At 42.9% G+C, this 27,920-nt stretch overlaps 1 protein-coding gene and 1 long non-coding RNA gene across 8 annotated transcripts in view; one reads left to right on the top strand and one right to left on the bottom strand.

The window, feature by feature from the left end:
• The window catches only part of SMOC2 (SPARC related modular calcium binding 2), a 211,874-nt gene extending 202,446 nt beyond the window's left edge, over positions 1-9,428 (top strand). For 2 of the 6 annotated variants that reach the window (XM_019479868.2, XM_006259389.4), the window contains 4 exons: positions 345-447; positions 1,757-2,031; positions 4,118-4,158; positions 7,744-9,428. In XM_019479868.2, coding sequence (XP_019335413.1) covers positions 345-447; positions 1,757-2,031; positions 4,118-4,158; positions 7,744-7,767 — 443 coding nt within the window. In that variant the 3' untranslated portion in view covers positions 7,768-9,428. The remainder of the gene's footprint in view (positions 1-344; positions 448-1,756; positions 2,032-4,117; positions 4,159-7,743) is intronic. The other 4 variants (XM_019479866.2, XM_019479865.2, XM_014596833.3 and 1 more) reach the window with 4 other exon arrangements.
• Positions 429-27,430, bottom strand: LOC132244107 (uncharacterized). Of its 2 annotated transcripts, none has more exons than XR_009455708.1 (4): positions 27,386-27,430; positions 22,537-22,599; positions 22,352-22,415; positions 429-491 (listed from the first exon to the last, which is right to left on the bottom strand). It is a non-coding gene; the product is annotated as an uncharacterized LOC132244107 (long non-coding RNA). The 2 variants fall into 2 exon arrangements; XR_009455706.1 differs by lacking the exon at positions 27,386-27,430 and adding an exon at positions 24,758-25,070.
• Positions 27,431-27,920: the final 490 nt, after the last annotated feature.

A 27,920-nucleotide genomic window follows, 5' to 3' on the forward strand; every position in this document is an offset into this window, starting at 1 on the left:
CACAATTCAAATTATTTATTTTCAAAACATGATACCAACAGTGTAATTATTTTAGAAATCAGAGAAAAATCTAGAAGCTGTAGGAGATGGAACCAAGTCATGGAGTCTAGAGCTGTATCAAGACCTCTCCAGTTTTAAGGGATATTGGATCTGTTCTCCCATTCTAGAAGTGGGCCTGCATCTAGGAGCTTGGCTATAGATCAGGTTCTGAACTTCTCCAAAGTTCATGGGAGTCTGGAGTCTGGTTCAGGTCTACTGCTGAGAATGAAATATTTTCTGGAACTTAAATTATGATATTATACAAAAAAAAATGTGGGAAAAAAGAAAATCTGTTGTCTTTCTAGGTTGTCCAGGGGCCAAGAAGAACGAGTTCCTGACCAGTGTTCTAGATGCACTTTCCACAGATATGGTACACGCAGTCTCTGATCCGTCATTGTCTTCTAGCAGGTATGTTTAACGTGACTGATGGGAAATGGATCTGTACTAGGGACCTTTAAAAGAGTTATGGTTACATTTGTAATTTGTAATAGAATTGCTTTCCAGTAGCAGTTCTATTTCCACTTTTACACCAGATAAACAGATCCTATTAGAACAGTTAAGAAATGTTTCCTGAAAAATTATTATGATAGGCTGTATTCATAAAGTAAAACTACAAAAAGCCATGGCAGCAGTACAGTTACAGGTAAGCTGAAGTCATCCCAGTCTTCATTTGTTTTCATACTGCTTGCTCTTCACTTGAAGGAAGTGGGCTGTGTTCCTGCTTTTATAGAAAATGCAGTTACATAAGCTGGAATTAAAAATATGTATTGAGCTATACGATTTCCCAGTCTGATTCAGTATTCTGTGTTTTGTTATTTCTCTCTCATATAAAGAAATGTCCTTTTGCTTTTAATTTCTGTAGTAAAATATTTCCTTTCTATGCTTCATCATAAAAAAGAGTTTAAAGTCACAATTTAGCCTTTAATCTGAAATTTAGCATGTAACATATCAAAGTAGCAGAGAGGGAGAGCTATATTTAAATAGTGGGCAAAAGCAGTAGGGTCATCCAATAAAGTAGCTCAATTTCTGCAACGGAGAGTTTTAAACAGCACATTGAAACGAAAATAATAGTTTCCACTTCTCATTGTAGAATTTGTAATGAGATGTTTCCATTAATTAATCTTAGAAATAGATTCTATGCCAAGTGGAGCACTGTTTCCTTTTCTTCTTTTAAATACAATGTTGTATGATCATACATTGTATGAACATGCCTGTTGCAGTGCAACCTTTCCTAGAGGTGCTGATGCTATTAGTAAGATAACCACCCGGCTTCCAGACCCTCCATTCTGTTACACACTAAATCACTTGGTATTTTTCGTTATTAACTATGCCTCCTTTCTAATTATATCAATAAATCATAAGAGATGGAGCTATTTCTATATATTCACTATTTTATGGTAGAAACATAATTTGGCATCCTTGCCTTCCCTGAGATAGATTCTCACTGCTCCCTTTGTCTTTCTGTGTTTTCTCTCTCTGGATCTGGCTCTTCTCAAAGGACCTGTGTTTGTTTGGAGCACACTGGTCTGCTCCACTCAGGCTTCAAAAGACAGAAAAGATTAGTTCCTAATGATTTCTCTAACCACCCTAGTTCACTGAAAAACCCACAAGAAGAAATACCCTTATCACTGGTAATGATCTAATAGTTCCTGTGCAATAGTATAAACAGAGGATTCTGTGAGCAGAAGCGAAGCATAATGTTCTGTTTCTATTTCAGGGTTTCAGAACCTGATCCGAATCACACTCTGGAAGAGAGGGTTGTCCACTGGTATTTCAAGCAACTTGATAAAAATTCCAGTGGTGACATTGGAAAGAAGGAAATCAAGCCATTTAAGAGATTTCTGCGAAAGAAGTCAAAACCAAAAAAATGTGTGAAGAAGTTTGTGGAATACTGTGATGTGAACAATGACAAATCTCTGTCAGTTCATGAACTAATGGGCTGCCTGGGAGTAACAAAAGAAGAAGGTAAAGCAGATACAAAGAAACGCCATAGTAAGAATCTTTTTGTATTCTTTAACTAGATTTTTTAAAACCAGGCTAAGATATTATATTTCACAGGGCACATACACATAGGATGTTACAAAAAGATATTACAAGTGTGAGAAGAGAAAAAGGGAAAAAACACTTAATGGAAAATAGATGGATAGATGTCATTAACCCCCATCTTACAAATGAAGAAACTGAAATATGTTTAACAGCCTACATCTCCTTTAAAATACTGAGTCAAAGCAGAGAGGCTTGGGTGTAAATAATGGCTTTACCCATTTACAGACATATTAAGGCAACTTTGCACCACAGGAGCCATTTACAGTTGTCTTAGTGTAAAGCAAAATCAGGCTCCTGAGGCAGAATTCTGTTTCCCTTTCTCCATTGCACTTAGGCACAGAGAACAACATGCCCTGCCTCATGGGCACGTGGCCCCACAGCGACCAGTCAGCAACTGGAGGGGGAGGGGGTCCCCCCTGGCCAATCTTGCCGACCAACAGGGGGGGTCTGACTGGGAAGCAGCCATGGTGCTCCCGGAAGTGGCTGCGGCGCTTCATCTGGCACTCCCACTCCCCAGCCGGAGCTTGCAGGAGGGCCCCAGTGTTCCCGCCTGGCCCCCTCCGCCCATCACCTAAGTGGGGAGCGCAACCTGTCAGGGGTGCACCAGCACTCTCAGGGGGTGTACGTGCACCCCCATGCACCCCCTATACATTGCCACTGCCCTGCCTGTGGACACAAATGTGTAGACTGACTGTATGCAATATACCAGGGGTTCAATAACCTGTTACTAATAGTGGGACACAGCTGGCAACCTGACCACCATAAAAGTCATAGCTCCCTTGCTGCCACCCCAGCTGTCCCTGCTCTGTGCTGGGGGCTGCTCACTCACTCTCCTAATAGAGCCATGGCAAAAACACGCCACCAAAAAGCATGGCGAGTGACAGTTTGGATTAGCTAATTCTGCTGCAACAGAAAACAGAGGATGCAGTGTGAAAGCAAGAGAGTAGCCCCTTGCACAGAGTAGAAAAAGTTGGGATAGTGTCAGGGGGTCAGCCTTCCCTTAGCAAACCATGGAATGCAGATTGGGGCTAAATTGGAGAGCTGGGCAGCATTAGGGGGATTGGCACAAATTAGCAGAACGCGGGCCTAATCAGACCTTTGTGGGCCATAGGTTGCCAACTTCTGCAATAGACTATACAATCACTGGGCAGGTAAACAGCTACTTGTGCACACCCTTTGCAGATGGATACATATGTCTCATTCACGAAAGACTAGCTAACCAGAAACCTATGATTAATTGGTATTAGATGGAGAAGGACTCTCTCGTGTTCTAGCCCCAAGAGCCAGATGAGTGGAGCATTCACCAAAAAAGCAGGAGACCTGTTTCTAGGCCCCACTGTCACTCAGAGGAGACATGAAATGTCATCTGCTTGACTTTCCAGCAAAGTGCTCTAACCACGACACCCTACCTCTGTCCACCCACTCACTTGTGAGATCGGGTGGAGTAATAGCCTCATGGACCTGCTTCTCACCCTGGATTCAAAGTAGCAATCTGGGTTAATGCACTGTAGCTCCTTACTAGCCATCTAAATGCATATGGCAGTCTTCCCATTCTTATATTGAATCTTAAGGATGCCTTTCAACTGGCAAGGCTAATGCTCTTTTCCAGTTTCTATAAGGAAAGTGAAGGAAATGCCTCCAGACATTTTACCATGTTTCCATGCTCTTTGTTCTTGAGGGAGATTAGAATTAAATTCCAAGGAATAAATGAGTTTGCAATGTCTAGCATTCACACAGGACATGACAACATTCATTAAACAAGCCTAACTTATTTACTGGGAAGGATCCTGTTAGTCAGCTTTCAAGTCAGTCCAGTGAGTGGGCAGCTGTGTTACTGAGAGGGGGAAAGAAGAAAATTCACATTTCAGTTAGATACTCAGAACAAAATGCTCATTTATGAAGAAAGTGTGCGGTACTTTGTAGAATGGCATTTCACAATGGGGGCTTCCTGTTCTGGGGAATGTGACTCATAACAACATGTAAGCCATTATCATAACACTTTCCCCACTTTTTTCCCCTCTCTCTTTATCAGCCCCTAAATCTAATGCTGAAAGCACTTCTTCCAACAGGCAGGTGAGTACTGGGCGCAACCTCTTCTCTTCTCCCTCGCCGTAAGGAATTTCCCAACTGCTATTGTTGCAGCTTTGAGGCTCCATTTACAGATGATGTTTATTCACTTCTCTGTGGCTAGAAGTGGGGAAAGAATTTCCACATGCAGATACTCAGCAAGCAGCCATATTAGTAAGGGATTCTCCACATAGACTCTCTCAGGAAAACTAAAAAAGTCAACTGAAGGTGCAAAGTCAAAGTGCACATTTAAACCACATAAAACACACATATGGACATTTCCATTCAAGAATAAAGTGGTCTAGGATCATTGTAATTAAACCGTCTTATGGAACTCATTAAGATATGGTGATGCTTTGCATTTGAAAGGGAGGCCCAACACAGAGATTTAAATAGGTTTTAATTTATGCTGGGGTTGTCAAACTCACCCTGGGCTGAACTTGTGCCATGGGGGCCTTTACAGGCCAGATCTGGCACAGGACAGAGCAGTGGTGGATCCAGCCTCGGGGTCAGGACAGTGGCAGGACAAGCAGAGCTGTGTTGGCGCAGCCTTTGCTCATCCTTCTGTCTCTGAGGGCTATGCCCCCAGGGTAGAGGAGCCCCAAATGCTGCAGCAGACCTCCACACTGACACACCCCCAACTTTCCCTCACCTGCTGGTAGTGCAGCAAGCTGGGGAGAATGTCTCCACCAGCTGGATGCTTGACACCCCTGATTTATGCTATCAGGTCCCTGACTTTGGCTGATTGCCCATGATATTCCTGGCAGTCCCCAAGTACACATAATCTCAGGCTGGTTGACCAGCTTTCCTATGCAGAGGACCCACACAAGGTTTACATATCTCTTTAAACGCTCTTTTAACAATCAGAAATACGTGTTTTTTAACATGTTACAATCCTAGTGCAGACAAAGCAATTGTAGCTTTAATATCTATTGACTGGTAGATGTAAACCTTATGTGAGGAAAGGGGAATTTAGGGTTCACCTTGACCAGCAGATGTGTTACGACTACAGTTTATAATCTTTACAGCAAGCCATCTTTTTTTTTCTGGTAAACACATGGCTCTAGAGATCCTAAATGCTGTGTAGGCCAGGATTTTACTCCTACTGTTCTGAATAATACCACCTTACATTATTTGGAAATTACTGACGGTGTGCTTGGTTCTGAACAGCACACAAAATTCTAACAGGGTATGTTATAATTAAAACAAGATGGGCACCCAAAACACAGGATGCATTAAAAAGCTCCAGAGAAGGTTTAGAAGATTGTGCATTTTGTATGGACCCTGTTTTTGTCTGAATGCTTTTATAGTTCTATATTCTTAATGCTAACAGTTCTCTTCATCCGGGCATCATGGGGATAACTTCCTGTTACTTTGATGCCAGGCACTCCACTAAGAGAAGCACTTCAACCATTTTGTATCCAAGGACGCTTGTACATGTGATGATGTCATGATGTACACATGATGAAAATTTACTTTTGTGATGCTTAATGGCATCATACATTATATGTATGTGAGTTTTGAGGGTTTTAGATGAGTTTGCATCATTGCAAACTACACTACTTACTGATGTAGTATATGCATTGCAGCTATTAGTCAGCTTACCCCCTGGCATTGTGGGAGGCAGACAAGCTCCACAGAAAAAAAGGATCAGGCCCCTCACTGGCACCTGCTGAAGGCAGAAGCAGTGAGGAGCCTTGTCCTTTTTTTCTTTTTTTGGCAGATCCTGCCTGCAGCCTGTGGGGGAGCTGCTGGTGGGCTGAGTGGCCTCTGAGCTGTAAGCTGCCCTGGTCCTTCTTGCCACAATGGCAATTTGGTACATTAAAGTAATGGTTCAAGAGATTATACAGTAACATTAAAGAGAGAATGAGTTCTCATAGAAAAATGACATAATTGTGGTTAATTATTCATCACCTTCCCATCCATCAGAAAGTCAGATTACTTGTCAAAAAACAGAACACAAGGTGAAATTGATACAGCATCCCCAAAAGCTATTTGTCTGTTTGCTGCTGGTCAATTTGTTACTTACTGTGTCTCTAGATTTGTTTGATGTGAGGTTCACACTTCCTAAGGCAAGCTCTACATTTGTTGTGGGTTTTAACCAGAGACCTCCTACACACCTTTGATGGAATGTAAAATACTCTCATAACTAAAGAGATGCAATAAGTTTCTTTTTGTCTAAACAAATGTTTATGGTCTTAACTTTGCAAATCCCCCCCCCCACAAATCACTTACAAGGCAGCCTGAAAACAATTACTATGGTGGAACACAAAAAATGTTCAAAGGGTTATTTTAATTATATAATAGCAATTACTGGTGCACGTGCATTACACTCAAAGCATAATATGCCTTCCTCTCTCCTTTTCCTGTAATGTGATTCTTACATATATAATCTATCATAAAAGAGCCCTAATGGTTCCATTTAAAAGAAAAACCCCAAAACTTTCAGTATTTTTGCTGACTCAGTGTCAATTATTTTAAAAGCTGTTGCTGAGAAATGAGAGCCTTGAATTAAGGCCAGTCGTGCAAACCCTGTGTTGGCAGTTACATACTATAACAATGCGTGGCTACAAATGTACCTCACAAATGCAAGAGGTGGCTTTCATCACAAAAGCTTTCAGTTGGAAGTAAGCCATTGGAAATGAGCTAGCCTGAAAAGAGTCTACTCAAAATAAACCACACACGTAAAAAGGAACAATCAAGTCGTCAGCATCATTTTGGAGATGGGCAGTTGACCGCGGGAGGGTCCACATTATTTTTCTTTTCTTGTTTTAAATGGAAGAGTTATCAAACACTTCAGTACATTCTGTACATTGAAAGGAAGGGTTAGAGGAAGGCAGGCGGGCAGGAAGAAAATGTAAAAATATTTACCAACTCACCATCCCATGCTGTCTCATATGTAATTTCTGTGAGGTAAAATTTATAACAGATCTCCAAAAGGTAGGTAAGTAGCTACAAATAATTCCCTTATTCAATTTCCTGTTTCCACCATGCATATGTACATGCACACACACAGTATCAATTAGATCCATAATAGAAAAACCTTTACCTTGAATAAAAGTTACAAAACCCCTATTGTTTGTACATGTTGCATTAGTCAGTGACCCATTTCCTATGCAGCAAATGCCATAAAACATGTGTGTGTGTGTATATATATATATACACACACACACATATATATAGAGAGAGAGAGAGAGAATTCTATGTGAGAGCAGCTCTCATGTGAGTGGGGAGCCAAGATAGGCATATATAGCATGCTGGGTTAACCTTTCTTGGCTCCTCACTCACATGAGAGCTGCTGTTGCATGGAATTCTATGTTTAGCAGAAACCAACACAGATGCAAGGAAGTACAGACGCAAGGAAGTCAGAGGGAGAAGGTGTTAAAAAGGTTTATGCCATTCTACATGAACAGCATTTTGTCTCTTCAGGTCAGTTTTTCATGTGTATTTGTACAGCCCTTAACACTATGGCGTCTTATCCTGATAGTGGCCTAGAAACCCTCATATAATGTAAATAATACATCTTTGTATTTTAATGAATTTACTTGAAAGCATCAGTAGTAATGTGGCTTTTTCAAATATCTTTTTTAGCAGGCTTCTAAGAAGCAAGGATGAACAGTTTACATATCCAAGGCAGATCCCTTTGACATGTGGGAGATTTCCTCACCAAAAGGCAATAAAAACAACCGTAGTATTTGCACTTTGTACTTTAAAATGTAAATTCACTTTGTAGAAATAAAATATTTAAACAGACATTTTTTTTTAATCTGTGAAAATGTAAAAGCTAGTTTTGAAAAATTATCACATACAATGTATGTGCCTTCCTTTGTTGTCTGAAACCTGTACGTGTTGGAGATGTAAAAGTTTGCATTTTAACCGTTTTTATTTTAAAAAAAAAATAGCTTTCTGGCAAACATTGCGATAGAAACCTGAACTCTAACTAATTTGGTTTCAGTCATATGCCTTGTTTTTCCTAACCAGTACAGTCATTTAAGTGTAGTTATACTTAAAAATCTACTGTATTCACAATTTTGTCCAAGCAATGTTGGAGGTTTGATGTTTCCAAGGCTAAGGAAAGTGCGTAAATTGCTGCTGACTTATTTTTGCAGCTTCCAAGTAAATGGATTCTTCACTGTTGGTGATGTTTTCTTTTGTCTTGTTCTTCTTGTTATTGTGGCTTCCAAAGATCATGTAATAAAAATGCAACCACTAATAGATTCAAACAGTTCTTCTATGGTTAAGTCTCTTGTAGGAAAAAAAAAGTTTTTTCATCTGTTTCTGAGGTGCCTTCCTTTATAGGTTTTGTTCGGGGTTTTTGTTTTGTTTTGTTTTGGTTGAATGATTAACAAAACAAACCGAGAAGGAATAGGATAGATTATTGTGTCATTCAAATTCAGCTCTACTGAGACTGAGACGATGTTCCTGCAATCAGCATAAAGCACTAAAGGGGCATATTTGTTCAGGATTGTAAATCTAATTATGAAAAGACAAGAAAAGTTAAACAGATTTGTCTGCCTTTTCTTTCCCCTACACCTGGCTGAGCTCCCATCTGCTCCTTGGGATGCCCCAGGGTCTACTAGAAGGTAAAGCTATCATGGAACAAATGATGATCAGTTGCCATAAGGAGGTGCAGTCAGCATAACCCCTGCCTCGGGCATTGTTTTTGCTGTCTGGGAGAAGTTCCTACACGTTTTCATACCTTCTCTGTTTTTTTTTGTTTTTTGTGTGTGTGTGTGTGAGTGGAGTGCCTTAAGGGAACATCAGCTTGCAGCTGTGAGCTTCATAGCAGGGGACTTAAATAAAACGTTCAGCCCTTGAACACAAATGAATTATAAGCAGTTAAACAGATCAATGCAGTGACAAATACTCTGCTGGTATTTAAAGCTGTCATATGTGAAGGGGATGTTACAGTGAGCAGCAATTTTATTCCATTTGCTTAAAATAATGTGTGGGACCTGATATGTGAAGAATGAGTAAACTTACTAATCATAATGGTGTCCTGGCTCAAACTCATACCTAGGAAATCTTTGTTGCAAATAAGAATTATTCATTTAAATGCCACACACACTATCGTGCTGTTAGAAGACTGCATATGCATTGGAATTGTACAAAAAGGAATTTAGTACTCTAAGCTTTAGCAGGGTGGGGCAGGAACCAAGATGCAGATGTTATCTTTGTAAAAGCATTTTTAATTCAAAATTAATTTGATATCTTTTTGCAGTGCTAATCTTTGAATTTATTCATCTTCTTAGATTAAAGCTCAGTACTCTAGCAAACCTGGTCTGGTGGATTCTTTTCTATGCCATGTCTACCCTTCATATTAAGAGGGACAATGAAGTAAATGATTGCAAACTTTTCTTTAGAACCTATTTCTTCTGACTTTCCCTCCCCCCTCAGCACTGATCCATGCTATCCAAGCTCTTATTGGGCCATTATCATTCTGATATTAGGAACTTTTTGAGGCTGCATAATAAAAAGCTAGTTAGTACTGAATTACACAATCCACAAAAATACAGAATGGGATTTTGCTTACAGTGACTCCAAGCAAACTCATGATCTTATACTGTGTCAACTTCTCTTCTGCTCTCACGCTCCTTGCCTATTGTCATACATCCCTTAAATTAGCTACAATGTAAGTTTCTCAAATATGGGTATGAACTTACGGTGCCTGTAGACATGCCCAGAGACTGCTCCAATGTGTTATAATTACAGTGCATTGGAGCAGACTCGATTAATCAAGTTGGATGGAGTGTGGTAATTAGCATGCTCCAGCCAGCCTTCACATCTTGTGTATCGGCATTCCTACACTTAAAAGTGGCAGCAGGGGCACTTTAACTAAAGCTCATTTGACAAGCTTTAGTTAAAGTGCCCTGCTACCATTTTGAAGCGTGGGGACACTGATACATGAGATGCTGGAAGGGCTTTAATTAGAGGGCCCTCCCCACCCCCAGAGCACATGTAAAAACTCTGTTAGATTGTCAACTGGGGTAGTTTCAATTTACTTCAACCTAGTTATTTTCTTTCTGGAAAGTGCCATGAATACACTTAAGGTAGTGTATAAATATTAATTTTATCAGTGCTGTAAGGTACTAAACATGAGTAGAGGAGCTGACCCACCCTCAGCTACATATCAGCTGTTTGAGAGAAAAGGGTATTAAGAATGCTCAGAACCTCTTACAACCCCCTCAACATCTTGCAAGTTTGGGCCCCATGTGATTAACACCAGACTTTGTAGTCAGGATTCTGTACCTACATCACTTTGCCCTTTAAAAGAGATTTTACAATGTGCGTACTGGAACAATTTGTTAAACTTTCCATGAAGCAAAATGACATCCTTTTTCAAACATAGAGGGGTAAGAATTTTTGGTTAGTCATTTGTTCTGGCTGTTTATAGAGTAGTCCTAGGTGCTTTTTAAATTTTAAATAAATGTTATGACCATTCTATTAAATATCTAAAGGAAAGTATGGGATCTAGCCATGCAACTCTTAAGAAAATCAGAGACTAAATCCTCAGGAAGCTATTTGAGAATATAAAGGATTATATCCATGTAAATATTTCCCCATCACCACTATGATTTGCCCTGAACTTCCTGCAAATGAACTATTATAAATATTACACAATTCTTACAGTTGTAATTGGAGATGAGCAGAAACCAAAAGCCATGATAGGAACACACCTGAATGCTGGTAAAATTCAACTCTGGCCTCCATATCTGCTCGAAGACAAATCTAAGCCCTAAATCTATACATTCAGAAACTAGAGAAATTCAAACATAGCATATAAAACATTAATAAACATTATCCTGATCCTACAAAAGGCTCCATGTGAATGAACTATTAGGCCCATTCAGAGTACCACTAATTCCCATGGGAGTCCACAAAGATATATCTGCCTTCGCCAATCTTTTTGCAAGCATTGTGCCTAGGGTGGGTTGAATGTTAGGGAGGGTTTTGCTAAGGCAATAAGGTTACAAAAGAAATGGGGACCAGTGAAAAAGAAGAGTCTTTTACTGTATAGGAAAATTTAAGACAAAAATCAATCATGCAATCTTGTCCTCATTGAAAGAAATGGCACAATTTCCTAAGATATCACTGATGCCAGGATTTCACCCCAAGGTAAATGAGAATGAGAGAGAAAGAGTGGGAATTCCTAGATGGTTGGAGATGGGAGAAGTAGTATTAAATGTATTAAAGACATTTAAGTCTGTCAAATGCAAATCAGACTGAAACAAAAGCGATTTAGTTAATGTTTGTATTTTACAGTAAAGTAATAAAATGTGGATTAACAGAGGGTAAGAAATCATCCCTGACATAGATAATTTAATGTCCATTTTAAATATTTACACTAGGGTATTATATAACTAGGTTTTATATTAGGAGCTAGTGTGAAAGACTCTTTAATGTGGAAAGTGAAAGGTTTATTACTTTTGTTTTCTTTAAGATGGCAAATTGATGTCATTTTGGAGTAATTACTTTGACATTAAATGGCAACCAATTAAATTTATTGATGCCTGAAACATTAGATTGATTATAGTGAATTACTGATACAAATGGTACTCTGTCCTGCTTAAGTGTTCCAATTCAAATTTTATAAGTGGAAGTATGTCCTTTATTTAGAAAGAATAACTGTTTTATGGTATTTGTTCCCTTAAACAAAAGCTTATGTGGAAAGCACTCAAAGGGAATGACGTATTTGCCTGCTGCAGGTAATAGAATAAGGGTGGGATGGCATAGCCTTCATTTTTTAGTTGTACCAGTAACAAAAACATTTAAACAGTGACCCCCTCTCTAGTTCCTGCCTCCACCTTTTGTCACAGATCTTGTGCTATGACCATTATTAATGATAAAATACAGCCCAGCTCATATAAGTGGTGTATAGTGACAGGAGCAATCTGTTGTGTGTACATGGATATTTTCCTACTGAAATAAAGTCAATGTGTAGGCATCTTTTCATCAGAGATCATACTGGTTCTTAAAATTAGAGCTCTATAAAAGTTTCTTACTGTGGTTTGTGTATTGAAATACTTTTTGTGCTGTCATAAGTCCACTCACCACCTCTTTTGTTTCTTTAAGAACAACTCCTATACTGAGATCCACTCATCACATAAAGAACACCTACAGCTATCTATTGAATGAAATGGATAAGAAACACTGGAACAGTTTTTGCCCAACTTAGAGCAGAGGCCAAACACAGTATCCAGGACCGCCTCCCATCCAGGGCCACATCTATCTCACTTAGCCACACAGCCTTTGGTTCATATACTACCTTCCGGCACCATATATCTCCCTCTCTGCCTGCCTAGTGGGCGAGCTTCGACGATTATGCAGTAATCATTGCATAGCCCCTCTGGGTTCACTATAGATTTATATATATAAACCAGCAGCATCTAGTGCAGGGTACTTGACATTATATTTGTCTCACTGAATAATACTAATGAATTTTAAAAATGTCTGCATTTATCTTTTTACTACAGTAACAAATACTAAAACAAATGGATAACAAACAATACATGAAAATGTACAAAGAAAACTTTAAAATCACTATACACATAATTATATATTCATATACACATACATTATATCTGAGAGTTGCTCTCAACACAGATTGAATCCACCTCCTCTGGAGCTCTTGGATGGATCCAATGTGCTAGTGTTTTATTTCTTCTTCCCATCAGGTGCTCAGAGCAGGATACACACCTCATTGGTTGAGAGGAAAGTCATCCAAATTCCCTCAACCTCCTTCAGTTCCTGGGACACTGGATACATTTGTCACCTCTCTGCCAGCAGAAGCCAGAGCTCACCTAGCCCTAATCAGTCAGTATTTTCAATAGCACAGTCCATTTCAGTAGAATAGACTCTGACCTTTTTCACAGAGAGATCTCCCAACTATCATACATACCAACCTGGTCACTAGGATTGTGCTTTGTCCCCCTTGACCTCAGTGGTACTCCCAACATGACCACTGGCCACCACCAAACATGCCAAAAGGGTCTCATTAACCTTTCCAAGATCACCACATTTTGAAAAGTTCTCTCCTGCAGTACAAGCAGCTTTCATGTGCACACAGGTTGGGTATATAAGGTAAAATAGGATCTGGTCCTTAAGTCTGATCCACCACCTTTACAAGAAGAGTGACAGGACTTGATGCTCAAGTGAGATGAAAGTAACTGTAAGTTTCAAATAAGGGTTTTTGAGAGAGATACACCATTAGTCTAAGTACAGAAAGTCAGAAAGCCTGAGGTAGAATTGATTCAATCTATGTGGCTTTCTCTAAACTGCATAGATTGGACCATTAACAAACAGAATACATGTTTACTCATCAGTTGGCCAAGGAAGGCGGGTGCCTGCACTGGCCAAGGGGGGCACTTGCACACACCTCCCAGCTATTCTGGGCTGCAAATGCCCCAGCTCCACCTGCTCACTGGCCCCCTGCCTGTCAGCCATAGGTGGGGAATAGATGCCTCTCCAGCCCTGAACCCCCAGCTGGGGTCTGCACAGTGGGTTGGGGGGAAAGCCCCCAAGGTACGGTCTTTCTCCCTCACAGCATGGCTCTGGTATGCTGTGAATGTCCCAGCCCCACCTCCTCACCAGAACCCCCGTCTGTCAGCTGTGGGGGTGGGGCAGGGAAGGAATAGACTCTCCACTCTGGCCCCCAAACCGGGGTCTGCACAGTGAGGGAGGGGAGCCCCCAAGGCTGGTAGGAGGCAGGGGGATGGTGACAGGGTGGAGCTGGGGTGTCCACAGTCTGGCAGAGCCATGGTGTTGGTGGGGAAAGCTTCACCTCAGTGGTTTCTACTCCACCCACTAGGGGGTTGGGGAGGAGGTCTGTTCCCCCATCCCTCCCACCCCCCCCCCCCCTGCAGCTGACAGGCAGGGAGCTGGTGAGGAAGAAGGGCTGGGGCATTCTGAGCCTGACAGAAACATACTTCTACCATCACCTGTGGTGCAAATTTGGGCTTGGGGGCTCAGACCAGAGCAGGAATCCATTCCTTCCTCTTCCCCAGCCACCCACTATGGCTGAGAGGCTGAACAGGACAGCAAGTGGGTGGGGCTAGGGCAGCAGATCCATGCTGCATGAGGGGAAAGCACCCACCTCTGGCAGCTTCCCTCCATCCCCCCACTGTGCAGACCCTAGCTGAGAGAACCTAGAGCTAGGGCAAGGATCCATCCCTTCCCTTGCTCACCCCCATGCTGCTGCCAGTGGGGTTGGGGAGGCTGCCTCAGCTCCATAACAGTCATAGGTGAGACTGCCTACCTGGACTGTAGCAGACATAGGCAACAGAAGGCCAGGGCTAATGGGACTCAGCCCCCACAAATGTGGGGCAGTGGGTAGGGCTTTAAGGCAGCCCGGTCGCGGGTTCCAGGTGGCTGCAGCAGGGGTGGTGAGGGATGCACATGCAGCCAGGATTGCAAGCCAGTGTGTGGATCACTGGCTGCCAAGAATGGCTGGCAAGTACCAGTCAGTTCTGTGAAGGGGAAAGGGCTGTCGGGGGCAGATTGAGGCCCCTGCAGTGAGGAAGGGAATGGGGTAAAGGCAGGGGTAGGAGCTGGGGTGAATGGGTCCTCAGCTGGGCTGGGTGGTGGGACAATTGGAGCTTGGGCTGCTCATCCAGGGTTGGGGGGGGGGGGGGCTCCCACTACTGTGCACACCTCAGCAAAGTCCTGGGGGGCACATGCTCCACTGATCTGTGCATGGGGCAGAAGGAGCTTCCACTGCAGGTTGAGCTCTGCACACTGCTCCAGATGCTCCAGGAGTAGTGCAACACCACATGCCTGTTTCTGCTGGGCTGTACCACACCCCCACCCACCTGGTGGCAGGACACACACGCCATTATGCAGCTCTCAAGGCAGTAGGGTGCAAAGCCCAGTATGAAGTGACAGCCACCTCCACCCTCCACACAGATTCAGAGAGTCTGTGCCCACTGGGCCTCCACCAGGGTGCGCACAGCAGCGGGAACCCTCCTGTGCTCCTGGACAAGCTGCCCAGGCTCTGACTGTCCCACCACCCATCCTGGCCGGGGCCCTATTCACCCCAGCCCCTGTCTGTGGCTCTGATTCTGCCCTACTCCCTCTTTCACTGCTGAGGCCTCTATCTGCCCCCCACCTCCACCCCATAGCCCTTTCCTTTCCCCTGTCCCTTCCCCCACAGACTTACCTGCTGGGCAGGGAGGGGGACATGGGCTCAGCCTCCCTCCAATAATTTTTTATCCCTCAGCCTATGGGAGCAGACAAGCTGGGGCAGAGGCTAGACCACCTGACCTGCAAGGGAGGGTTAGGAGGGGCTACAATGCATCCTGAGATGCAGAGGGACTGAGACCTACCTTGTGTCAGGAGGGGTCTGGGACTGAAGTTTGATAGACTTGTTTAACCTAAATCAGTGAAGTCTGATATTACATCAGGGGTGGGCAAAATGCAGCCCATGGGCCAGATGCAGCCCCCCAGGCCATTCTAGCTGTCCCACTGGGCCCCTAAAAATTTAGAAAATTAATATTTATCTGCCCCTGGCTGCCTGTCATGCAGCCCTCAATGGCTTGCCAAAACTCAGCAAGCAGCCCTTCAGCCGAAATAATTGCCCACCCCTGTATTACATTCATCCAGATATATCTTAAACCAGTTTTGGCCATTTTAAACCAGTTTATGTGCACTGAACTTCTGTTATGTTACACATTTAAATCGGTTTTCGATCACTTATACTGCTTTATGTGTAATATCTGTCCCTAGCCTTAAAGTTCTGTTGGTCTATCAATGAATGAATGCTATTATGTCAAGTGCCAAACTATTCTAGCAACAATTCCTCTGTCTTCCCAGAAGCATATGATAGAACACCAGTTCCTAAAGAAAACCCAGTCCTTTAATATTCTACAGATGGAAGGTGTGCAGTGAAGGATATACTATGATATGTTTCCTGGTATGACAGAGTCAGCATGGAAAGTAAGGAGAGGGAGCTCACTACCTAACCCAAGGCAGATTGAATTTAGTACTTTAGCAAGTACTAAATGACTGAACAATACCTGCCAGTACTGCACAGTCCTGGCAGTGCATGGGTTGTGTTCAATGATAATGCACAGGACCAATGAGCTACTGTGCAGTAGCTTGTTGCTACTATGCAGTAGCTGTGGTGTCACGATTAGTGCCTGCCCACCGATGCTACATAGCCTAGTGATGAGCGCCATTACTGTAGCTCATTGCTATGGTGACATCTCGTGTAGATGCACCCACTGATGCTGTGGTTTAACTAGTGCCTTATTTTTTTCTGCAAGAGAAAATGAGAAAAAAAAGAGTGTAGTGGGTAAAGTGGAAGACAAAGAAACAAGGGTCAGAGAAGAATGGAACAAGTTGGGGAGAGGATTAGGGAAGAGAAGTGAAGCTCAGACACAGAAAGAAAGAAAGAAACAAACACAACTAAGTGGAGAGAGGAAAAGGGAGAGAGCAAGGGAAAAGTGAGGTAGAGAGCCAGCATTCTGCATGTAACTACTTGGTAAAAAAGAAAAATGACTGGAGAATAAAGGAGGAAAGATGTCAGTCAAGGCAGAAAATGGAGGGTAAAAAAGGAGGGGAGGAATAAAACAAAAAGAAAAGGAGAGTACAAGCAATAGTGGAGCAGGGAATCAAAATGATAGTGGAAGAGAAGCAAGAAATATTACTGCAGGAGAAATACAGAAAATGAGAGAGCCTGGCTGCATCTACATGAGACACTACTGTGAAGAGGTTACTGTGCATTTATTTAGTTCTTGTTTATACTTGTTTAAGTATAAACAAGTACTAAATAAATGTGCAGTAACCCAAGTTACTGCACAATGGCACTGGCAAACACCTTTTTTATGATGCTACTGTGCAGTAGCCTAATACTACTGTGCAGTAGCGTCGCATCACAGTTTTTGCCATGCAACACTACTGCACAGTCAGTGTCTTGTGTAGATGTGCCACCTGTAAGGAAGAGACTAGGGAGTGAGGGGAAACATATGAGTTATGGAGCCCCAGCACTTTATATATCCTAAGCACACAAATGCTTTCAGTAGCTGAACATAAGAATGGTCCAAATTGACCCCAGTTAATTTCCTTTGTAATAGCACCAGGAGCAAATTTGGTCCCATGTGTTCCAGTTGGCTCTGGCTCTAAGTGTCAATGGACATTTGCACTCTTAGTCAATCATGAGGCTTACACTGAATCCAGGAAGTCCAAGTAATATTTTATGAAAATTTGAAAGTGGAAACCAACATCTTTCTAAATTAAGAGCAGATTTGAAGAGGATGAGGAAATCTGAACCACAACAAAGATGAATTTTCTTTTGTATTTTTTACGCAGTAAAGCTGCAAGCAAAATGTAATTAGATTTTTGATTTCATTCATTGCTCCAATAGATCCTCTTAATGCTTAGCTGATACCCTACAGTTTAATATTTGCTTTAATCAACACATTGATGGCAACAGATTACAACAATGCTGGCTTTTCATTGTCTTTTTTGTGGTTGCCTTTATGTTCACTCCTGGGGTGGCTAACAACTAATGATTTAAATATTTTTCAGGATTTTGACCTGGGGGTTGCAGAATTCATAGAGAGACACACACACACACACATGCTCCCACAAACTTTGGACCCCACTGAAAATGTCACAGGCTTAAACTGGAATTGCTGCCAAAAAACTGAATGATATTGTTGCCTAATGGGACCAATATGATTTTATGATACTGTCCTTGAAAATCATTGTGAAACATGGTTAATACCAAAAAAAAAAAAAATCTCCCTCATTCAAGTGCAGCATATTTTGCATGTGATGTTCTAATGAAAATAGCACATAAGGAGGTTTGCTGGTGCAAGAGGTGTGGTTTGGAGAGGATTGGAAGGGAAAAAGAAAGACCTGACAGCAGACAGAAAGAGAGAGTATGCAACACAACTTTGAGGAAGATAAGGTGAGAGTCACAGAGCACCACAAAGATTGCTTCTGGGAAAATCTGACAAAGCAGGCTGTACTGTTTTTTTTTTTCTTCTTTTCAACTTGAACTAGCAGTAGGTATGAAGGGAGTAGGAAAATAGAAAATGTACAGCTGATCACCTGACAGGGAGGGTCTTTCGACATCTCAGCAGGGATACGCCCCAAAGAGGGATTTAAAGAAAAATGAACCAATGACAGGATTTTCTTAGGAAGAACTGAGGGAATTTTGATTAAGGGGAAAGCTGACTGGTGGGCAGTAAAGCCTAGGAACAGTGAACCACTGCTAGTTGTCCCTGGGAAAACAAATGTCCATGCTGGTATGGACATGGCCAAGGAAAACAATTTTTCAGGTATCAAGGCCAGAAAGAATGGCAACAAAAAGAGATATTTCCATCCCAACTTCAAATAAGCAGGCCTCTTCTTTACTGCCTTAAAATACAAGAAAAGAAAAGAAGAGTGTACTTGCTGACTGTCTGAGGTACGACTGTAAATCCTCCACATAGTAGGGCAAGGATTGAAGTGCCATGGAACAAGTAGGAATCAAGTCATTCAATACCCACACACAGGTGCCTCAAGGGCCACAGAAACTCAGTCATACTAAGTGAACCAACTTTCAGCAAGACAGCGATCTAGCTCTTACTGCATATTAAAAGTTTTACACTGTTTTTGGTAATTTGAAAAAAATGAGGAGGGAGAGGGGGTAGGGGAGGGAGAAATTGATTAAGCCAGTGAGTGCCACATTTTGCCTCTAGTAGTATTAAAGACAAGTTGTAAATGATGTCCACTGACAACTAAAACTCTTTTAAAAACTCAGCATCACCCTTAACTAGCAACTAATTAAAAAATCTGAAGCACAAGGGACTTCGTTATCATATTTTTCTTCTCGCTTCTCACATAATAGTTGACTGTTATTTCTTAAGGAATTGGTCACTAGTACGTATGTAACCATGGCAAAGTATCTTAGCATGGTTAAACTGTGCTATGAATCATTTCCAAATAGGCATTCACTGCTAGAGTGTCGGTCTGTCCTTAAATACAAATTAATTTATTGGTTTCATTCTAATGCCCATTTTATCAGTGATACATCACAAAACCATGAGATATTTTTTTCTTAACTGACAAACATTCTTGGGAAGATGCCAACATCTGGAATACAAGTTGTACAGTAGGTCCACATGGAAACACAATGTCGTAACAATCTGCTGAAGCTTGACTATGCCTTCTCATACTGTTCCTGCCTTCTCTCCTAATGAAGCCATAGGATACTTGCACAGATATTTCTATGCATCAAAATGTCTCTTTTGCCTAACATCCTTTGTGCCCACTCAGAATGCAAGTTAGCAATGCAGTGCCAGCCTCATAACAGTTCCCAGAATGACATCCATGCCCAAGTGTCTGTAAAAAACCCTAAATACTCTTTGTATTCATAATGGGTGCTTCTACACATGAAATTAATGTGCCTGAATTTTCTGTGCAGAAAATTCAGGTTCATTAAACTTTACCCCCGCACAAATCTGAACGTGTGCTTGTCATGAGCAAATTTGTTCCCGATAGGAGTTTAATTCAGAGCTGTTCCTACTCTGCTCTGCCCCCCTGCAGCAGCCAGGGGGAGTTCCAGATTCTCAGATACCAGCTGTGGGCTGGCAAGTGGCATGGGGACTGGTCCCAATCTATGTGGGGCAGGGGAGAGCTATTCCAGCTTCTGGGCAGCTGCTTCCCTGTCCCATGGAAAGCAGGACCCATCCTGATTTCCATGTGGCTGGCAGGCAGTGTCCTGCTGAGTGAAGACAGCTATCCCTGACCTCTGTGCCCCCTTGCTGCCTAGGCTGACTGGGAGCTCTTTTTTCTTGGTCAGCATCTACACATGCACTACAGGCACTAGAAAATAGTGCATTAGATTAATCTACTGCTCAGTTATTGCTGTCCCCTTGTAGATGGTGATGTTTTTCTGCACATTAGATAAGTCTAATGTACAGTAAAGCATCTCATGTAGATGTACCCTCTTAGTTTCATAGTAGCTAGTGTCAGGAGGGACCTGAACAGATCATGTAACCTGGCCCCCTGCCACAGGCAGGAATGAATGCTAGGTTCACAAGACCCCAGACAGGTACCTCTGTGTCAGGTAAAGGCATGAATGAGCAGATAGATCTTTCCCTATACCTAGCTGTGGGAATTCAAAAAGCTCAAGGTAGAATTTATTTAAGTTAACACAGTTTTCTGTAAGTAGCATAGTTTACATCAGTAGTGAACAGAATACAAATTTGACCTTTGGAGTGGGGGAGGGGGAAGAGGAGGGCATGCAGGCTGCCTAGCTTAGACTAGGTTCCACCATTTTTAAACCAGTCTGTGTGTGCCAAACTTTGTTCTATTACAAGTTTAGACTAGTTCCCAATCACTTGTGTAATGTCTGTACCAAGCCCAAAAGATGAACAAATGTTTTTGTGACCTGAGGAGTGGTTGGCAACCAGCAATAAGTTAAGGCAGCCATCAGTTTAGTTTATTTTATACCAAGAGCCAGAACCAGTGCAGAGTTAGTCTAGGATACAATGGCATATATTCTTATGGTTTGACTTTTATAAGCAGAAAGAAATGATTTCTAGGTTGCCATTCAAAGAAAAAAATACTTTTTAATGATAAATATTATTTCACCTACTAGGTTTCCAAGTGCAATTCTATTCCACTTTGCTACAGTCCCTGAAAAACTGTTATTAACAAAAAATTGGTCCTTCTCCCTCATTGCTTTTTTATGACTCAGTGGCTGCATCTATATGAGACAGTGACTGAGCAGTCATTACTGCACAGTCATTAGTACTTGTATAAACAAGTATTAAATGAGCACACAGTAACTGGAATTACCATGAAGTAGCATCACTGAATGGCTTTTATGGGACTGTAACAGGCTGGCCTTACTGGGCTGCTGGGGTCTTTCACCGAGTGGGGCTCAGGTGGTTGCCACCATGCCTGGCCCCACTACACTGGGGTCTTCTATCCTATAGGCTCAGGTGGCTGCCACTGTGCATGGCCTCTAACACTGGGGTTTCTCATCCTGTAGCCTCAGGTGGCTGCCACCATGCCTGGTCCCTATACTGGACACAGGCAGCCTGACACCAGGCTTGCCTGGCCCTAGTCCCTTCCACTATTGGTAACCCCCCCCATTGGCGGGGCCTGGGGTTATAAGGCACCCCTCCTCACCTTTCACCAGGGTGGTAACTGGCATTTCTGGGGGGTTTCCTACGTGACTAAGAGCCCTACCAGACCACCCTTCCCCAGCAGGGTGCAGTTTAGGTCATACCCAGGACCAGGAGCCTCCAAACCATCCCCATAGCTCCTGCCCTTACCTCCAAGATGTTCCAGGAGGTCAGCCTAATGTTGCCTCCTGGCCTGCTCAGCTCAGACTGCTCTTTCTCTCTGAGGGTCTGGGTTAAAATGGATGCTGCTCCACCCCCCTCAATCAATCCCAGGGTCCTCCTAGGGTCATGTGGTAGCCTTGGTGTGGCTAGGACCCACCTGCCAGCTGCTCCACTGCCAACTAGAAACCTCAAAGTGCAGGCACTGCAGGTGCCCTGTCACAGTGATGCCGACTGTGCAGTAGCTGATTACTATTGCACGGTAGTGTTGCATCATGCTTCCTGCCGTGCAACACTACTGCACAGTCAATGTCTCTTGTAAATGCAACCAGTCTTAAAGATCCAATGATGGTGTGTTACAATAGTAGATGTATTCATGGATTTTCAAGAACTTTAACAGGATGGAATAGAATCACACTTAGGCCCCTAAGCACGCTTAGACCTGCTATAGGTTGAATAGAATCTAGGTCATGGTCTTCAGTGGCTCAAATATTTTTAGGCAATTTTTTTCCCTAGGGGTGAATATGGGATCAATTCTTTTATATGTAATCCAGACATCTGTACTGATGTAATGGTTCAGGCTATCATCAGAAGGAAAAATATGTGGATCCATGAACTGTGAAACATGAGCAATTTTAAGCATCACATTGGCTGAGTCTGTGAAAAATGAAGCAGGAACAAGTGCAAGATCCAAAATTTAAGACTCAGGCAATTTAGCATATCTGTTATTTCTTAGTGTGTTTGAAATTCACCCCATGCTGACAGCTCTCTTATGCATTACTTAAGGCACATCTGAGCCCTTGTGTGGAATTTCTGCAAAGGAGATACATTTCATCTTCTTTAATTAATACTTAAAACCTATGTTAAGTAAGGTGCAAGATTGTTAATGTAGAATAAAAAAAAAAAAAAACCACACACACCATGTTTCCAGAAAACTGAAAGATCCATAGTTTCTGTCAAAGTGTTGCTCTGTAGGTGCTAATTCTAAGGAGAAACAAGAATGAGTAATTATTATTGGCATTTAACTTTAATTGAGTAATTTACTTTGAAAACAGATTACATATAGAAATCATAGTAGAAGCTTTGAAACTAAGGGTTTGCTTACTGCACTGCTGATTTGAGTAGATCTGAGTCTTCCTTCCTTCCATCCTTGTAATCAGTAAATTCACTGTGCAATTTGGAGACAAAACAGATCTTTTCATAAATATCAATCATATTTGGTAAATAGATTCTAGCAACAAAAATTAATATTTCAGAATATTATCAAAATTCAGTGTTTTGACATTTTGTCTTGAAAAGTTGTTTCTACTTTGATGCTAACCTTTTTAAAAAGATGTTGATTATGGTTAAGTGGCATGAAAACAAAACAGTATTTTGGATGGAACCAAACATTTCATTTGATTCATTTTTTATTTGTCATTTTTTGAAAGTACATACATATTTTGAAAAAGATACAAAGTGCAGTGAACTCTTATTTGAAGGTATATAAAAAAAACAAAACAAAAAACAAACAAAAAAAAAAACAATCAAGTCTACTTTCTTATCATTTCCAAATCGTTGAGCCATCTGATCATTATATAGCCTAGTAAATTCACTGTCTTAATCAATTATAGCCTTGGTAATATTGTTTACTGCCTAGATTACAACCCATGAACTTCTCAGTTTGAATCTACCTCTTACTGAAGTGAGTAATACTCAAAGCTCTGTATAATGATTACATCATCAAAAAATAATGCCTTGGATGTCTAATATAAAGATATGCAAACAGAATGTCATGAGATACCTCTGCAATGCTCAACACTACTTGAAAGCTTGTCATAGTCAACTGCTTCTTATCTGGAAGTGGTACAAATTATGTAATAAGGATGAGGTGGACTGTTGCTATTTATTTCACTGTGTAGGGTTTCAGCATTTAAGTCAAAGTTTTATGTTCTTCCTGAAGCCATACATCAGCTTAGCTAGAAGTTACTAGATATTCAGGAATTACTCAGAGAGGTTCTGTGGCATATGTCTTACATTAGGAGTTAAGACTAAATAATCATGTTAGTCATTGGCTTTAGAAATTCTGTAAATTTATTTTTTATTTTAATATCGATTTATACTGGCATGATAGTTTATACACTGCAGATGTGGGAGGAAGGTAAGTTAATGTAAACAGTTTCTAGTGGACACATCTACACATGCCACCGTATCAAAATTGTTACTGTGCCATTATTTAGCCCACACTGTGCCATATGCGCAGTGTATGTTTATTTTTAGCAGCAACTTCACCAAACCGGCATGCTATATCAGGGAGCACATCACTATAGCAAAGTAGCTGCTGGTCATGTGCAGATGCCCATGGATGCTATGTTGCCGTAGTGCATTGCTATGGCAACATCGTGTCATGTGTAAGTGTGCCCATTGCATCCTTAACAGTAATTTAGAAGTATCAAGGTGGACACATTGTTGTGCAATTCTGTGGTAAATATAAGAACATACTAGTGTCTTCCATTAAGCTAGAAACTAGGTGGTGCGCATGAGGAAATATAATTTACACTTTTGTTAATAAAGACAGAAATATTGGTGAAAGTTTTGGTTAAATGTTAAGAAGCTTCTAATTCAATCTGCTCTCGTGCTATGGATATAAATGCATCTTGCATTGAAAAAAAAAAAAGGGAGAATTGTACCCCTGATCTGAAGCCACTGATTTTTGGGAGTTCACACCCACAGATGGATCTAGCAAAGGTACGTTTAATTGGGTCAAATAAGATGCCCTCAGAACTAGAGGCTAGCCATGGTTAGAGGTGTAACAGGGAAGCTCCATGTCCTGGATGATTAACAGCATGGCAGCCAGCGCTGCCTCATGCCGAGTCGAGGCGGCACCATTGTTACTTCCGATCTGTAGCAATAGCTATTTTACCACCTCTCTCCGAAGGTGGTACATGGGGCTCCTACCCCTGCTTCTCTGTTCTCAGTTATGCTACTGTCCATAGCCACAAGTCAGCTGAATTAGGATTCAAGTCATAAGATGAAAGACTCACAGCTTCTAAGCATCTCAGGACCTACAGCTTTACTCACTGGGGACACATTTGTATATATCAGTTGAGGATCTGGGTCAACATATAATGCCCCTTGTTTTAAGCATTTCCCATGGTGGAACACAGACTGTCCATGACATTTTATGCTGATGTTTTAACAACTTTCATTATGTTAATGATTAGGAAACTACTTAATTCATAAAACCATGAATTTCATGGAAACCATGAAATCTGGGATTGTCTGCAATATCTGATAAATCAACAACAAAAAAAAAAAACTTTAATAAAAATAAAATGCTAGCTCACCAGTGGAAGTCAATGGTCCTCACTGCCAGAAAGGGAAGGTGCCAGCTGGTGGGGTAGCATGAAAGATAGCAGTCAAAGTGACAGCTGCCCCCTTGTCCCTCCTTCCTGCACTGGGACCTTTCCTCTAAATCAGCATTGAGGAGCAGGGCTGCTGTGAAATGCCCACAAAAATCAGCTGTGTGCACCATGAGTGGACTATGAAAAAACTCTGTCTCACCAGGATTTAAGTAGATCCATATTAAAGATATCCTTATGACAAATCACAGAGAAGAGGTAGATATTAGCAGAGGGGAGAGCAGGGAAGTTGGCACATTAAAGGAAAGAGTACAAGAATTAAAATTTCTAAGTTCAAGTACATAAATTAGTTACCTAAGCAGATGTTCTGATGTTCTAACCTTTTCTAGCCCCAATTGATGTTAATGTCACAACTTAGCACTGTAAAAAAATCAGTCCCTTAGTTTCGATGCCTAACTTCAAGAACTCAGCTTTGAGCATTTAACCCACACTGTTTAACTCCTTCATTGAATGATTTTACAGCAAATAGTCAGAGAGTGCTGTTAACAATGTTAGTAATGTAATCCTGGGAAATACTCCAAGAGGTACCCCCCCCCTCCAATTGAAGGGATCAAAGCAGGTACACAAGCACTGTGGGAGGTGTAGGGACTCTCCTCCCGCTATAGAGCGGAGCCAGACCACCACTGGGGACTTAACCATATACCTTTTAATGAGGGAACATAACAGGCATAATCAGGGGGTATAGTAGACACTACAATGCCCCAAGGGGGCAGGATTCAACAAGGGTTAGACACTTAAAATCATTGACAAAAGACAGGGTTAACAAAATATAAAACATAAACAGCAGAGCAAACAATACTGGTTGGGGAAATATAAAAAGGCACAAAATACAAAATGTCAAAGAAATATAGGGCCTAGGTACCTGGAAGGGGAGAAAACACGATAGCCCCTTTCCACTGCAAGAGAAATTTCTCCTTCTTAGCTGACTTACCCCAGGTCACCAAAGCTGGGATTTAAACTTGGATCTCCCACATGATAGGCAGGAACACTGCCACACAGCCACCAGGGCTATTATTACTTCAACTTGCTAGGGGGTCTTGACCTTCCTGGAGCCCCAGCCTCATGTTGAGCTGCCTAGTCTCTGATTGGAGGAGCTGGAAGCAGAGCTGGGAACCTCTCGGGTCACTGCTCAGAACCTTGCTGAAGCAGGAAGCCTCTCCTGCTGGCCACAGCCTCTCGTAGGGGATCCTGGAGCCCAGCAGGAAGCCTCTCCTGCTGGCCACACGCCGGGTGTCGCTGAGGGTCCAACTGCTGCCTGCAGGTCCTGCTCCTTCAGGCTCTTCTGGGGCAACTGCTTCCACATGGTCCCTTGCTGGTCTCTTCCCAAGTTGGCCACGCTGCCCCTTTTATCCCCCTCCAGGTGACCCAAGGGGCCAATCAGGGGATTGGAGGGGTGAGTCTCTGGGGCCTGATTGGTGAGGAAAGGGAATCCCAAGCCCTCCAATCATCTTTTACCCCTCCAAAATCCCTGGGCCAAATCATTACCAGATTGGTGAGGAAAGGGAATCTCAAGTCCTCCAATCATCTTTTGCCCTTTCAAAACCCCTGGGCTAGGTCACTGCCAGCTAGCCCGTCACAGTAACAAAACCTGCTAAGATTTTTTTCCAGATTGTGACAGGGGGGCTCCCGGGGCCGAGCTCTGTGGCCCGCCCGCCTGTCACCGTGACAGCAGGCCTACTCAGGGCCGAGCTCTTCATGGCCCGCCCACCTGTCTCTGGGCAACCGCCCGCTCATCTCACCCCCCACGCCTTTGATGATAATAAGTTCAATTATGATGATAATTAAGCGGGAGGCTGCCCTTCGACTGCCCTGATGCCCAGGGGCGCTCTGCAGCTCCAACCTCCCCTAATACTGCAGCCCAAGCCTCGCAGATGGCATCATGGTGTTCTTCCTCACCGGCCCCTGCACTGAGCCCCAGAATCCTCCATGCAAGACTCCACTATGATCTTTGCTACACAGGTGGCCACTCCGCTGTCATCTGGGCTACCTCACCCACCCAAAGCCTTGTTCCCCTCCCGGGTGTGGTTCCCCCGGAACCTTCGGCTACCTAGCCCTGGCCCACCTCAAGGCCAGTCGGGACCCCAGGCCCCTGGCTCTTGGGCGTCCCTCGTGGTGGGCCCCCGGCCCTTTTGACCCTCACTGGTCCTGGCCCCAGCATGGGCCAATCGAGGGGACTCTCCCCTTCGGGCTGGGTCTCTCTAGGCACCCTACTCCTCGGGCCTCACCATGCCACTACTCCCTTCCTCCTAGGAGCAACCGCGGCACCTCGCCCACCTTACTCCCACTCTCGGGGTCCACCCTCTCTGGGCCCCTCACACACACTGGCCCTCTCGGCCCTCATCCAACTCAGGGGTCACCCACCTGGTGGTGGTGGGAGCTAGGGGTTAAGGCACCCCAACCCACCTTTCACCGGGGTGATCACTGGCCTGGCATTTCCTGGGGGCTCCCACGCCACTGAGAGCCCCACCAGACCACCCACTCCCGGCAGGGTGCAGTTTCAGGTCATGCCCAGGACCAAGAGCCTCCTGCCAACCCCTTGCAGCTCCCCCTTACCTCCAGGTCATACACAGCAGCCCTAAGGCCAGGCAATGTTGCTGCCTGACCTCCTGTAACCAAACTGCCTAGTTTATATAGGCCCCAAAATGGCTGCCGCAATCAGGCACCTGGAGGCTGCCAGCTCCAGGGCCTTAAAGTGGCAGGAGCACCCTGTGCTGCGCCACACAGATGAAACATGTTTTTTTCCCTTTTCTTCAATGACCAAGAAATGCATTGTCAGTAGGGCTATGCAAAATGGCACTGTTCCATTTCGACTTGTGTTTTGAGGTTTCGATGGAACAGCATTTCGTTTCAAATTTTGTTTTGATTCAACACTGCTGTTCCATTTCATTTCATAGAAACAGTGATGCCCCATCACTCAGTTCCCCTCCCCAGCATTGGGATCTATTGAGGAATGGAACTGGGGCTGAGCTGAGTGCTATCATCAGGCTGGGGAAATGAACTCAGCCCAGCTGAACTGAGTTCCGCCCCCCCCAGCACGACCATCGGGCAGCACTAGTTCATTTCCCCAGCCTGATCATCATGCTAGGGA

This window comes from Alligator mississippiensis, chromosome 1, assembly GCF_030867095.1.
Source record: "Alligator mississippiensis isolate rAllMis1 chromosome 1, rAllMis1, whole genome shotgun sequence".
NCBI lineage: Eukaryota > Metazoa > Chordata > Crocodylia > Alligatoridae > Alligator > Alligator mississippiensis.